Source organism: Centroberyx gerrardi, chromosome 15 (genome assembly GCF_048128805.1).
Source record: "Centroberyx gerrardi isolate f3 chromosome 15, fCenGer3.hap1.cur.20231027, whole genome shotgun sequence".
NCBI classification, from domain to species: Eukaryota; Metazoa; Chordata; class Actinopteri; order Beryciformes; family Berycidae; genus Centroberyx; species Centroberyx gerrardi.
The window spans coordinates 15,313,582-15,326,898 of record NC_136011.1 but is presented as its reverse complement, the minus strand read 5'-3'; the positions used below and the strand labels follow the sequence as shown (position 1 = coordinate 15,326,898).

Sequence of the window (13,317 nt, the reverse complement as noted above, 5' to 3'; positions counted from 1 at the left end):
GGCACAAGAATAACATTTACTTAGTATTTTGATTTAAATACAATGCTCTACTTATAATGGTACAATGGCTTAAAAATGAAAGATATGTTAAACATTTGCGGTCTCGTTCCCACAGCGGTAAAGCTGTTTTCATCAGTGTTCATCAGTCAGTTCATCAGTCAGCCGCAGCAAACTTAACTTCTCAAACCAGATCAGCTCCCCTCCTGTAGGGCATGGTATAGGTAGTCTCTCGGCAACAATTCCAAAACCAGTGGCTAAGTACAAAGCCAAACAGTTAAAGTTCATAAGGATTTATTGACAGTGGCAACTGCTGTGGGCAAGTGAGTGTAAATGGCTTTTAAAATGTTTTTTAAAATTATTTCATTTTTTGCAGCCTGGACAGCTGTATTTAAAGAGATAATTCAGATACCATATCACTAGCTAAAGCTAAGGAGCTAGGTGAAGATTTAGCCTACCTGCTGATTCTAATCACAAACAAGAATAGCCAACACCACTTCTTTATTTTTCCTAAATGTGCTAAACAAAAATAGGTTGTGCATTGTGGTGCATTACAACTAATTTCCTGACACACTGTAATACCAACAATGCTGTAGACTCTAAAAAATATACTATACAGGCATATGTGATGCACTGGAACCACCTTTATCCCAACAAAACCATGTTTCTCCAGAACTTTCAGAACCAGAACAGCTCCCACCTCACTGCAACAACCTATTCTCCGCAACTCAAACACAAAGCAAGCTGATGCCTACAGATGTAGAATTTATAAAGCCTATCCATGTAGATGTAGCTCTCCAAATGGCCATTTTGGGGGATTTCTCCAAATCCCCCAAATGGCCAGGATAAATCTATTTGGACTTGGGCACTATGGATATCCACAAAGTTGAAGCATATGTACTTTTAGAGCGTTCGTTTCATCAGTTATACCTACCTTAACATGCATAATTCAGTGCTTCACTCATAACTCAAACATAATTTCCTGACATACTGTATGCCAATGGTACCTTCATCTCCAAAAAAATAAAAAAATAAAAGGATTATTGGGACCATATGTGCTGTAATATGCATTGGAGTCGCCGTGGGTCTGTACAGTTTCTGTACTTGTTACAGTAGTGTGTCACTGTGTTATATAAGCAACAAGCCACTTGAGGTCATGCTTAACAGTGATTTCAGAACAGCTCATACACTCGGCTACACATGCCTAACACGCCTTACCTGTTCCTGAATCACTGTGAAGTACCGCAATTCCTGTTTCAGGCTGCAATTATTACATCTTGGAGGTTTTGCTGAGACAGATCTTGTTCATCAGGATGTGAGCAGAATATTCACATTAAATGAGTTTACATGCCAAAAGTACTACGGACAATACTGTAGCTCATATCCTGGTTGAGGTAATATTTGAGATGAGATGTTTATATGCATCTTCATATCCTGGCCATGAATATGTAAAAGCATAATGTTTTAAATATTATTATGGAAACTGAGATAAGAAAAAAAAACAACAGGACAGCTCTAAGGTGCATACATGCCTCTGATATCCCTGGTATTTTATTCAAGCTTTCCTACTGGGGAAGGAGCTTATCTCACTTATAAACAAGATAAGATATTTTCATGTGTCAACAAAATACCAACGTATCCTATTATGAACACATGGCTGAACGTGAGCTGTCAGTTAGTCTGAACAGGTTTGGCTTTTTAGGCGAGGTCTGCAAACTGGACTGTCAAACAGGTTACACTAAACCAAAAAAAAAAAAAGCCTGTGTTGGATACACACCTACCAACTGCCACCTGGAAGCATGTACTGCTGCCATATAACCATGAATGGGCATGTCCTGGTGAAGCACTTGGGCAGGTACCATGTTAGCATTAAGGCAGATTTTAAACTCAATTTCAAACTACAACTGAAGAATTGAATTGAGTTGAGAGGATACATAGACATTTCCAAGTCAGACTGTTACATCATCCTTGGTGTGTTGTGTAAACAAAACCTGAGTGAACAGAAACAATTTCTGGTTTTCCTCCTGGTTGTACCATTATAATGTTTAGTCAGGTCGCTCTACACTCCTTGACCCAAAGTAGCATTTGATTCACTGGTTTCAAGGCAGGTATAAGAATGTTGAAGACAGTTAAAATTATGTTCCACAGTCTTAAACTATCATCTTCATCACATAAAGTGTGCCGTTCACTGTGCCAATATGTCTAGTACACCTCTATGGGAGACATGTGTTGCTTCACTTTGTATTAAGTCAGAGCCTAAAATTAAGCATGGATTGTACTGTGTGCTCCTCATAATGTCTCTCAATCCTTAAATCATTCCTCCTCCTCCTCCTGCAGCCGCTCCACTCCTTCATCCTAAAATACTCCACATCCACTAACAATATTCCACCACACCCCTAATTGCCGGCTCTTAAAGTGACCCATATGTTTACACTTTAACGAGCTGCCCGGCTCTCGTTAGGTGCAAGTAGTCTGTACATTAATCATCCTAAGCTCTGTGAGCACGCGAGGTAAAGAAAGTCCTTCTGCAGCACAGCCGTAAAGTGCCTCAGACACATCTGGAGACCGAGACCGGCCCAGTGCTGGAGCTGCGCCAAACGCATTTGATGCCAATAGTTGTCATTGCCGCCATTAGTGCCAACAGTAATGTAAATTTGTCTCTCATTTGCATGGAAAAGCTACAATTCCTTGTGTCAGCCAGCTGATAAAGGGCAGTGTGTTGGCTTGTAGTTGGAGGGAGTTCCTCCTCTTCTATTGCCTCTTCTCTTCCTTCTGTTACCTACCTTCCACGCTCAGAGAGAAATACGCTCTGGTGTGGATGCTGGAGGGTCAGTGGTGGAAAAAGCTGGCTGTACGATCCCAGCCAGGGATCAGGGGGGTGGGGGGGTGGGGGTGGGAGTTGGAGTGGGGGGGTGCTGGAGTGAGTGGTGACAACCATGGGAAAATGGGAAAACATGACTCCATGCTTGGACCTGTCCCCATCCAGTCATCCAGTCCACACACACATACACCCACACACACACCTCGTGCTCTTGTCAAAGCCCAAAAGACCAACAAAAATACACTACAGTAGCTAGAGTTTGAAAGCTTCACACATACACACACGTGGTTAGAGACTAAGACTAATCAGACTCATCTATGTGCTAACACACAGATGCAAATATTAGCAAATGAATCCTACAAAGCCAGACCAAGGAAGTATGAAAGCTGAATTCTCTTAAAGAGGACCTTGAAGAGCCGTAAAGTCCCTGTTACCTGAGAGGAGGCAGCTGTATGGATGGCTCATGTTCAGCAGACCCAATGGGCTGCTCATACTATTTTAATAAACTAACACATCTGTGGACTGAAGACTTTGGTTAACAGCCTTTCCTTTCTGCACTTTCTCCTACACACTCTCTGCCTCCTCAACACTCAAACACCCAACCAAAACACACACGCACACACACACACACGCACATACACACACACACACACACACACGCACACACACACACGTACATTTGTGGCCGTTGCACTTGCTATATTAAGAGTCTGTAACACATTTATGAGGCTATTTTAGGGACGTACAACGGATTCACATTCAAAATTCCATTTCACACACATAAACACAGAGTGTGTTACATAACACACTACAGTCCCACTCTTGGAAGGAAAAGTTCACCACACAATACCACACCCTAAACCCACATGGGCTCATTTTAAGTCTGACAGTGGTTGGTCAGCATGATTGGACAGTGGGTCACTCCTAACTCCCACATAGAGTAGTAGGCCATCCTCTGTTGTCTTCAATACTGGTTGCAAACTGTGTAATGTAACTAAGTAAACAAGTCTTAGTGGTGTGTGTGTGTGTGTGTGTGTGTGTGTGTGGAAGGGGGGTGTCAGGGTGGTGTTGAACTGTAAAACCTGTCTGGATGGAGGGAATGTCTTAATGATTACACTTATGCACAGTTTTTATGTTTTTATGTTCTATTTTCTTTTAATTGTGTGACACTACTAGCTTTGTCTTATGTTTTTAGCGGTGTGTCTGTAACTATTGTTTTTGGTCAATGGATATGAGACAAATTTCCATGCAAACGGACAATAAAGTACAAACTTATCTTATCTTAATTCTGTGGTGGTGAGCCTTGCCTTTCACTCACAAGAAATGTGGCTAATACACTCAGTGACAGATGTGTTTCACCTTGGGAGGAATAGAGCAAGGTGAGTGGGTCCATCAGTTTGTGTCAACATTGACACACAAAAACACACACACACACACACACACACCCCCCCACACACACACCCACACACACAAACCCACAAACCCACATATACACACATTGTGCACAGCAGCCTGGGGCCCCAAAGCTGCTCACAATGAGACAGGAAAAGGCTTACTTCAAGTTTGCGCTAACGTACTCCCAACATGCTGAGTTAGCATGTCGGCCATATGACTGCACGTGCGTATGCATGCACGCACACGCACAAATGCACGTGTGTGCACACAGATACACACACACACAGCAGTGGTGCATTAGAGTGTGACCGCATATAGAGCCCCGGGTGACAGCAACAGACAGAGAGGATAAAGAATGATGAACAAAGAGAAAAATGGACGAGGCAAAAAAATCAACAAGGCCATGTATTCATTTACAACTCATTTGACAGCATTCTAGGGGTGGAGGATATTAATAAACAATGTCAGAAGGGAGCATAAAAAATTGAAAAATGAAAGGCAGTTTTTATCGTCTTCAGGTGTAAGCTATATTCTAAACTAGGTAGGCCTGTTTTGAGTTTGATGCATGAATAAGCTCCTATTTCTCCAGAAGGGGACCATTGTGTGCCCTTGGTAGGATTTGAGTGGCATTTCTTTTGGGGGGCAAAGTGAGGATTTCTTTTCACCCAGAGAAACCAAGTGGCACGACTTCAAAGCTTATCCAGGGACTTAGAGGCTGTGCAACAGTCAGGACACGGCGCAAACTCACAGATGCAAAGAACCTCAGAGGGCTCAGGAGCAGAGCATTAATGGTATTGGCGTTTAGCTCTGAGGGCGTCTTGCTGGGTGATATCATAAAATCCTGACAGTTTCTGTGTGTTTACACTACACATTTCTTTGTTGAAGAAACAGGGTTGTAAGTGAGTGACAGCCCAATGTGAGTGTAAGCAAACAGGCTGTATGTGAGTGGAGCAGAGCAGAGCTTTCACTGCCAGAGTCCCTCTCATTAAATCACTGTCTCTGGGTGGATGTAAGCCCTCAATCTGGCACAGGCTTGGCCATATATCTAATGTATAGTGGGCTGCGGCCAAATAGCCAAGCCCCAAATCAAATAAAATAGACATTTCCTCTTGTCCATAGAGCCTTTTGCTGGGCCACTCCCAAGACCTGCAGCTATTACAGATAACTACCTCACAGGGTTGTGATACATTTTGCTTGGCCTGGACTGAGTTAACAAAAAGTACAAAAGTAACCCTAATCAGAGGCAAGCCCATACAATAAAAATGTGTCTATGTGCAGAGAAAGAGGAGAAGGCTGAGGAGAAAGAGTAGGCTAAAGCACAATGCACTCGGCTTGGTCATACTGAGTTGGCTGTGTTAAAACATTTGCAATGCCTTTGACATTTCACGATTTCCGCGCACTCCTCGCTACCTCAGCCCCCTTCTGTCCCACACATGTTTGCGTGACGAAGAGAGAAAAAGAGAGAAAGTGTGCATGTGTGTGTGTGTCCTTGAGCTCATTGCCAGCCTGCCCACACGCATTGGCGGGGGAACCTGTCCTCATTTTTAGTAAAGAGAGCCAGAATTTCTTACTCAATGGCAGAGTATACAGTGATAAACTGAACCCATCATGTTTTGCTCACTAGCTAATTAGTCTAGAGTTATGTTGGCAATGGGCCATTTTGAACAAAAACTTTCTATACCTCTTAAAGGCTCATATGATGCTGAATAACACTGTAATATCACTGCAATGACTCACTAACAGAAAATTAGGAATGACCTTAATTTCATCAAATATCTTTCCATACATTGCTGTTACCATACACAGAGCGTTCAGAGTGTTCTCCTTTGCCATTGGTTGTCTGGCTGGTCAATCATTAGTTGGAGGAAGTGGGTGGTGGGTTATGAGGAGGTCAAGATTATTTGTTAAGGATATCCTGCCTCGGTGGAGCAACACAGCAATGTAGCAGGTGGGACACAGACTAGAACGAGGCAGAGAGGGGACAAGTATCGACAGAAGTTTGTTGTGCATCAGAAACAAGTGAAATTGTCCCACCAAATTGGTTGATTTTTTCACTTATTTTTTGAAGAATAAAATTGTTACACTCTGTACGAGACTAAATGACTTGTTAATACAGATATTTTTTTGCAGTGCAGAAGCTGGCCAACCCTTGTAGACAACCTAGCCCGTCCCTGACCCACTACGCACAGGATAACCTGCCTAGTGTAACCTGATTACCTGGATGTAGGTTACTGAGTTCAAAGGCCTAAACCCATAGTAGTGTGTGTGTCTAGTGGTTATCTCCACTAATCCTCATTAGAACCCTGAGAATACTGCGTCAGACAACCGTGGCGGGTCAAAGGTCAGCACCAGACAATGGGGTCACCATGGTAACCATCAGTGCTGCAGACCTCCATTAGTGTGTCTGATCAGAGAGGGGGAGGTAGAGTTCAGAGGACAAACCAGTCTCACTTCACATTAAACTGGTTCCAATTGTGAGGCATAAGGGTGTAATGTTGTATGCTAGCCTGAGCTATAGCCTAAGCTGTGTAAAACCTACTGTCATGTACAACACCAACACAAATACACACAAACATACATACAAACACGCGCACACACCCATACAGACACACGCAGTTTTGACTATCTGTTGTACTGTGTTTGTATTCTACGGCAACAGTGCCAAGGCAAACAGTCACCGCTGGGTACGCCAGGCTGCCGGCCCTCCCTACCAGCCAGAGAGTGCTGTTTGTGGGATCGGCGAGCGTTTGCTGACACACTTGTTATCTCAACTGGGCTACTCCTCTGCCAAGTGCACTGCAGCAGAACAGGGAGGACTGGGAGAAGTGCGGGAGATGAATGAGTACGCAGGAGGGGCTGGCTGGCTGGTTGGAAGCATGTGAGTTACTATTCATAGACCGTATAGTATCCACACTGCAGTAGCATCACACTGAATTGGATGGATGGATGTTTCCACAGCTAGCCAATTAGAAAGTAAGTCAGTTATGCAGCCTAGAATACTCTCAACAAGTCTGGACTGTTTTGGTCAAATTCACTACACAAATACAGAAGCTTTGGCCCTTTATGCACTGTAGTGTATCGTTTCTGGTGTGTGTGTACGTGTATCTGCTTGTGTGCGTGCATGTATATGTGTGTGTGTGCGTGTGTGTGTGCGTGTGTGTGTGTGTGTGTGTGTGTTCAGGGCCAGGTCTCAGCCTTGTCCCCGTTGCTCAGTACAAGGTGAGGCCACGAGGGGGCCGTCAAACCTGAGTGAAACCAGACATGTTTGGAGTGAACCTTCTCTCACTGTGCCCGCTCCTCGGTCCCTCACTTTCTCACAAACACACACACACACGCACCATGTAACCCCATGGGCTTCATTTTCACAGCAGCGCTAACTCTAGTAGATCACTATGGGAAAAGGGAACTGAATCCACATGCCACTACATGAACAAATTTATTTGGCCTCTGCCCCTGTTTTTTCACAATCTGACAACGATGATGGGAACATTCATAAGAAGGGTGTGTGAGCTTGATCGGCGAGACTGGCCAGCAAGTGAATATACACACACTAAATACACACATACACACACACAACATTGCGGTTTATCTAGTTGTTCACTCAAATACATGAGAAGAGCTAACCTTGCTCTAGCTGTTCTGCATATAGAATAAAGTAAGGGATGGAGTTTAGGATATGACCTACAGCTCAGCATGATGTTAGTTGTCCTGACAGTGATAGCTTGCAGCAAGCAGAGCAGGCTCCACCCCTGCAGTACCACAGAACCAAACAAACAGAGAACCTGTTCTCAAACCACACACACACACACACACATAGAAACACACACGTAGAAACACACACATACAAGCATTGCTATAAATTAGTGAAGGCCAATGTGATGTCAGTTAAGGGAAAACAGGACAACAACACCTGCCTTTGTTGCTTGAATGACAGTGACTTTTCAGCTCCCTCATTTCGCCTTCAGTCTGTCCTTCTGTCTGCCATTCTCTCTGACAATTCCACATGCCTGTGCACACACACACACGCACGCATGCAGTCTCACACACACACATACAGACACACACACACACCGCACAACACTGTGGCACATCACAAGTCCCAGCTACAAATGAATGAGCCTTTCAGTCTGAGCCATCCCCACAGGAGGACTGCATCCCCGTCATGCAACCCCCCCCCCCCCCCCCCCCCCCCCCCCCCACACTGACCCACATTTTAGGGCATTCCAAATAATATGTTTGTAAATCTCTGCCCGGCATTAATCTCTTCCTCCTCACCCCCTCTTAGACTCAGTAAGAGTGCACAGAGGTCCCCACTAATACTGCAGGTGTTATATAATCAGCCCTAATCTGCTGCCGCCACTGCTACAGCACCGAGGACTCTGCCAGTACACATATGCACGCAAACACACGACCGCACGACCACATGCACACTGTACACACACTGTCGTAGTCGTGCACACGCAACCCTGCGCCCAGCCACATGGACACCACTGAACTATGTACATCATTATGTAGTAGCTTTGCTGCTGTCAGCAACTTAGTAGAATGAATGAAAAGTTTCCTGCTATTAGCGTTCTATATGAACCTGTTATGAATGAAGTACCATAGTCACAAACATTATCAGTATATCTGCTGATCAAATCTTATGACATTCATAATTATTTCAAGTAGTTAGTCCTTAAATGATATGAGCTTGTTTTGTTGCTTTTTACAATCTCATTTCTTTCTCTTCCTTAATTTTTTGGTGTCAAAATCTGAATGAATATGATGCTATTGCATAAAGGTCCATGCCCTAACAAGTTAAAGCTAATTTAATAAAGATTTCCAAGCAAACAGTAAACAGAGACTTAATATTGATTGAGAAAAATACCTTCCGACTAGTGTCCTGGGTGCTAGTGTGTTGCGAATTCACAACGCCGCTCAGCGGCACAGAATAAAAACATCTTGCTCGAACTTAATTACACACCCACACACACACACACACACACTGCCACCACATGTAACTCATAAGATGCCATATTCTCTTGCTTGTGTTCACTATGGATCGCAGACACACACACACACACACACACACACACACACACACACACAGAGACACACACAAACACATACTCCAACCACGTGCTGAGCTGCTGCCGGTTCATGTGACAGCGCCTTCCCCTCTGACAGAGGGCATCCTCACACATACTCTACACTTACTCACGTACGCATTGACACATGGTCTAGATTCTCCTCTCTCTCTCTCTCTCTTACACACACATACACACACACTAGTACTTAACTTCTCCCTGTTATCGCGCATGCATTCCCCAACATTTACGTAACAGGGAGATATCATGAGGGTGTGTGTACAGTGTCGGTTGAAACCAAAACCAATCGGGGAACTTCTCAATGTGAAAGGAAAACCATCTGTTCCAACTGTCTGTCTCATTCAACTCTCAATCCTCACCATGGCCGGTAGGCGGGTGGGAAAACAAGGTGGGAAAATTAAGGCTAGACAGACAGTAACAACCACACTTTCCTTGGCTGCTGCTTCAGATCAGCTGTTTGTAAATAAAAAAAGAAGCTCCATTAAATTCTCACTCAATATTATGATCACACATCGAAAAATACACCTCCCATCTCTGAAATGTGTAGCTTTTACTTTGGGGAATTCAAGTGTCCTCATGCACAAACTGTAATCTAAGCCTCACCTGTGCAGCGGAGAGAGAGGGCAGAGATGAAGGTCTTCTCTTTTTCAGTTCCACACACTTCCTCAGCTTACAGATCTGGTGGCCAGTCCTGCGGTTGAGGCAGCAGCTGCACTGGCCACAGCTGATCTTCCTCAGGCACGGCTCGCACGACCCACACCTGCTCCGCTTCTTCCTCTCCCTCTTCTGTGGTTTCCGCGAGGTCCACAAGGGAAAGTGGGCCCCCTCTGGACCCCAGGGGCCCGGCAGAACAGAGGGGCTGGGGTCTCCGTAGCCCGCCTCCGATTCGGTGTCGAAGGAGAGGGAGGACCGGGTGCTCTCGGAGCTGCAGGAGAAAGACAAGCTGCTGTCCAGGGAGGGAGTGGAGGTCTTTGGCACTGAGCCCTGCTCTGGTACGGCTACCACAACGCCGCCTTCGCCCAGGTTTGGTTCACACACAGCTGTGATGACATCTGTGCTCGACTGAGGAATCGTCGATGGTGATGATTTCTCTTCCCGGCTGTGGTGCTCTGATGGCTCTTGGTTGGACACACTGTCTTTGGTCTGCGTCTCTGCTGGTGTGCAAGCTTGTCTGTCTTTCTGGGGGGGAGGGACCTCCCAGCTTTGGGGTTCCCCCTGGCTTGAATACAGGGGCTTGAGGGATTCACCGCAGGTAATAACGGGCGTATTTCGTGTCGTCAGATCGGTGTGTGACATCAGGGCGGTCTCGGGGACAGCAGAGGACACTGGGAATTGGAGTTTAGCACCGTGATCGGTAGTTTGCATGTCTTTCTTTGCCTGGCTCAGAACCTCTAGCTCAAGTGACTCTGAGAGGGAGGGGGCTTTGGCGGGATCTGAGGTAGCTGCGTTGGAGATAGGCGACACCCTGACAGGTGATTCTGGCCGCGCCGTCAGCCCATCGCTGGAGCGAGGCGGATCTGGAGATTGAGAGATTGGAGTGCTAGGGTGGGAGTCAGCAGGGTTGATGAAAACATCATTCTCCTCCGCTTTTTCCCCTTCCTCTTCTCTCGTAAGATTATCCAGCTCCTCAACGCTCTCCTCCATCTCGTCCACTGTCTCATCTAGTCTCTCAACTCCTGTCTCTGCCTCTGAACTCTCCTTTCTCTCTTCCTTTATCTCCTCTTTTCTCTCAATATCGTGGCCATCTCTCACTCTTTCATCTGTCCTCATCTGTTCCGGATCCAACATGTTACCCTCCTCTTGGTGGACAACAATCACATCTTGCTTACCATCGCCAGCAGGATGATCAAGCTTATTTCTTAGGTTATGAGAACTATCGTTTCCCTCACTGCCATCTTCCTTCCCCACTACTCCAATACTCGTTTGCTCAGTGAGCTCAGAGGGGCTGTCTTTACTTTCATCATTGCTGAGTTTTAGCTGTCTGTCATCTTCATCACCCACGGAGCCTCCGATCGCACACCTCAGGTCACCTTCACCGCTGACAGTCTTCTCGTCTTGCTCAGTAATAGCACCGTCACAGCTGTAGCGCACACAATCTTCCAGTGTGTCATTACAAGGTTGTGAATCAGCTTTAAGAGGGCTGCCCTCGCCACCATTGTTGACTCCCACAACCTGATCTCTGATATTATCGGGGACATCGAAATCTGTTTTCAGGGAAACAGGGGGGATTTCTTCGCCATTGTGGGTGTCCAGTTTCTCCTGTTCCTCGTTACGGGTCGAATCGCGGCTGTCGGCGTTTGAAGGCTGTTTTCTCGCGTTCCCTTGGTGCGATGCTGCTCCTCCTCTCCCTGCGCTCCCCCTGCTGTTTCTCCCTCCCCTGCAAGGCTTCGGAGGCTGGCAGGGAGTAACAGATACTCGCGTGCCCCGTAGGGACTTCCTTCGCCCTAGGGGGTCTTCTAGCTCGCCACAGCGGTCAGGCGGATTACTCAGCCGTCTAAGCCTTGCAGATCCTGTTACATTTGGGGCATGGTTAACCCTACCAGGGGACCTCCCAGGTCCCTGACCAGCAGGCCCACTGACCCCTCTTCCTCTGGGGCTTCGGCCTGATTGCGTCCGGGCCCTGGCTGCGGACCTTTTGGGTTCGACCGGTGTCTTCTGGAGCCTCTCGGTAGCTCTCCCTCTGGGTTTATTTGAGTTGCAGGTTTTCCTCTTGGTGGTGATCACTTTGTGGCCATTCTTTCTCTGAGAAGGTGGCTGTCTCCTATTGGGTTTGGAAGTAGCAGGCATGGCTGACGGTGAGGAAAGGAGGATGTCTGGCAGCCAGCATGGGAGCCAGGTGAATGTTTATCTTCTTCTTAGTTCCCAACTTTTACTTTTTTTTTTAATCTTCTTCTTTTGTGTTTTCTTTCAGGACCGTAGATAATGATGCTGCAGTTATTTTTCCATTGTGCAATAGCAGTGTATGACCTAAAAAAAAAGTACATATAGAAAAAAATCTAAATACACAGTAATTACAGCATCTTTCAATGTTTTCCCTCCAAACAACAATAAACAATGACAATTAGTTTGTACAGTTTATACACACACACACAAAAATAGATATGGGAATAGTACAATCCAAATGAAATTGAGATCATTGGAGAATCGCATATGACACTGCCTATAAAGATAAAGATATCTGGTTTTATTCTATCTTTACTTTAGCTACTGCCAAAGCCACTTTTGCCCCGCCTGAAAATCTACTTTGACATTCAACACAGTATAGCAAGTGCTATAAAACTCAGTAAGGACATTTCGGTGCAGCTACACAGCAGGCTATTTTGAATAAAGAGATCATAAAATAAAGATCTATATGAACACATTTACTAGCTGCTTTCTATGTGGCTAACACGGCTTAACAGTTTAAAGGGCAAGCACATTGAGGAGTGGGCTTTGGCTCGGAGGTCGGATCCTGTTTTCGTCTTTCTGACTGGCGGAAGAGAGGTTATTACCGTGTAAAACGCCTTCAACGTCGCCGTTTATTATTATTTTTGCACTTGACCGCTGTCGTTTATAGCGGCGTCCCGGAGCAAAACCTCGACACATCCGGAAACGTTACTTTTCTACATGTTGTTTTTGTTGGTGCTAGTTTTATTTACACGTTTGCTTTAAACGGCAGCTCAAATACTTTACATACCAGAGAGACAGTTGCACTGTCTGAACTGCTAATAATACTCCGCTCCAGCGAGACAGCGAGACCTTGTATTGGTTTCCCTCCTCGGCAAATATAGAATGCTGGCAAGTTCAATCCTTTTCACGACGATGACACATGGACACGGTTTGAGCACCAATATGCATATATCGAGCAGAATAGCTATTATACAACGTGCACATGTAGTCTTACGGAGCACGACACCCGTTAAAATGTAAATCCCTCTTATGTCAATCCATTCAGGGCAGCCCCTCTCTCCCTCCACCAGACGCAACCTACGGTCTCTGGCCAACTCGTCGTCGGCACTGGAGGGAAGAGAGGTA

General features: G+C 45.6%; 1 protein-coding gene across 2 annotated transcripts in view; it reads right to left on the bottom strand.

The window, feature by feature from the left end:
- The window catches only part of tet1 (tet methylcytosine dioxygenase 1), a 31,021-nt gene extending 17,824 nt beyond the window's left edge, over positions 1–13,197 (bottom strand). For both annotated transcript variants that reach the window (XM_078288745.1, XM_078288746.1), the window contains exons 1-2: positions 12,980–13,197; positions 9,907–12,270 (exon numbers count right to left, since the gene is read on the bottom strand). In XM_078288745.1, coding sequence (XP_078144871.1) covers positions 9,907–12,090 — 2,184 coding nt within the window. In that variant the 5' untranslated portion in view covers positions 12,091–12,270; positions 12,980–13,197. The remainder of the gene's footprint in view (positions 1–9,906; positions 12,271–12,979) is intronic.
- Between the last annotated feature and the right edge of the window lie 120 nt (positions 13,198–13,317).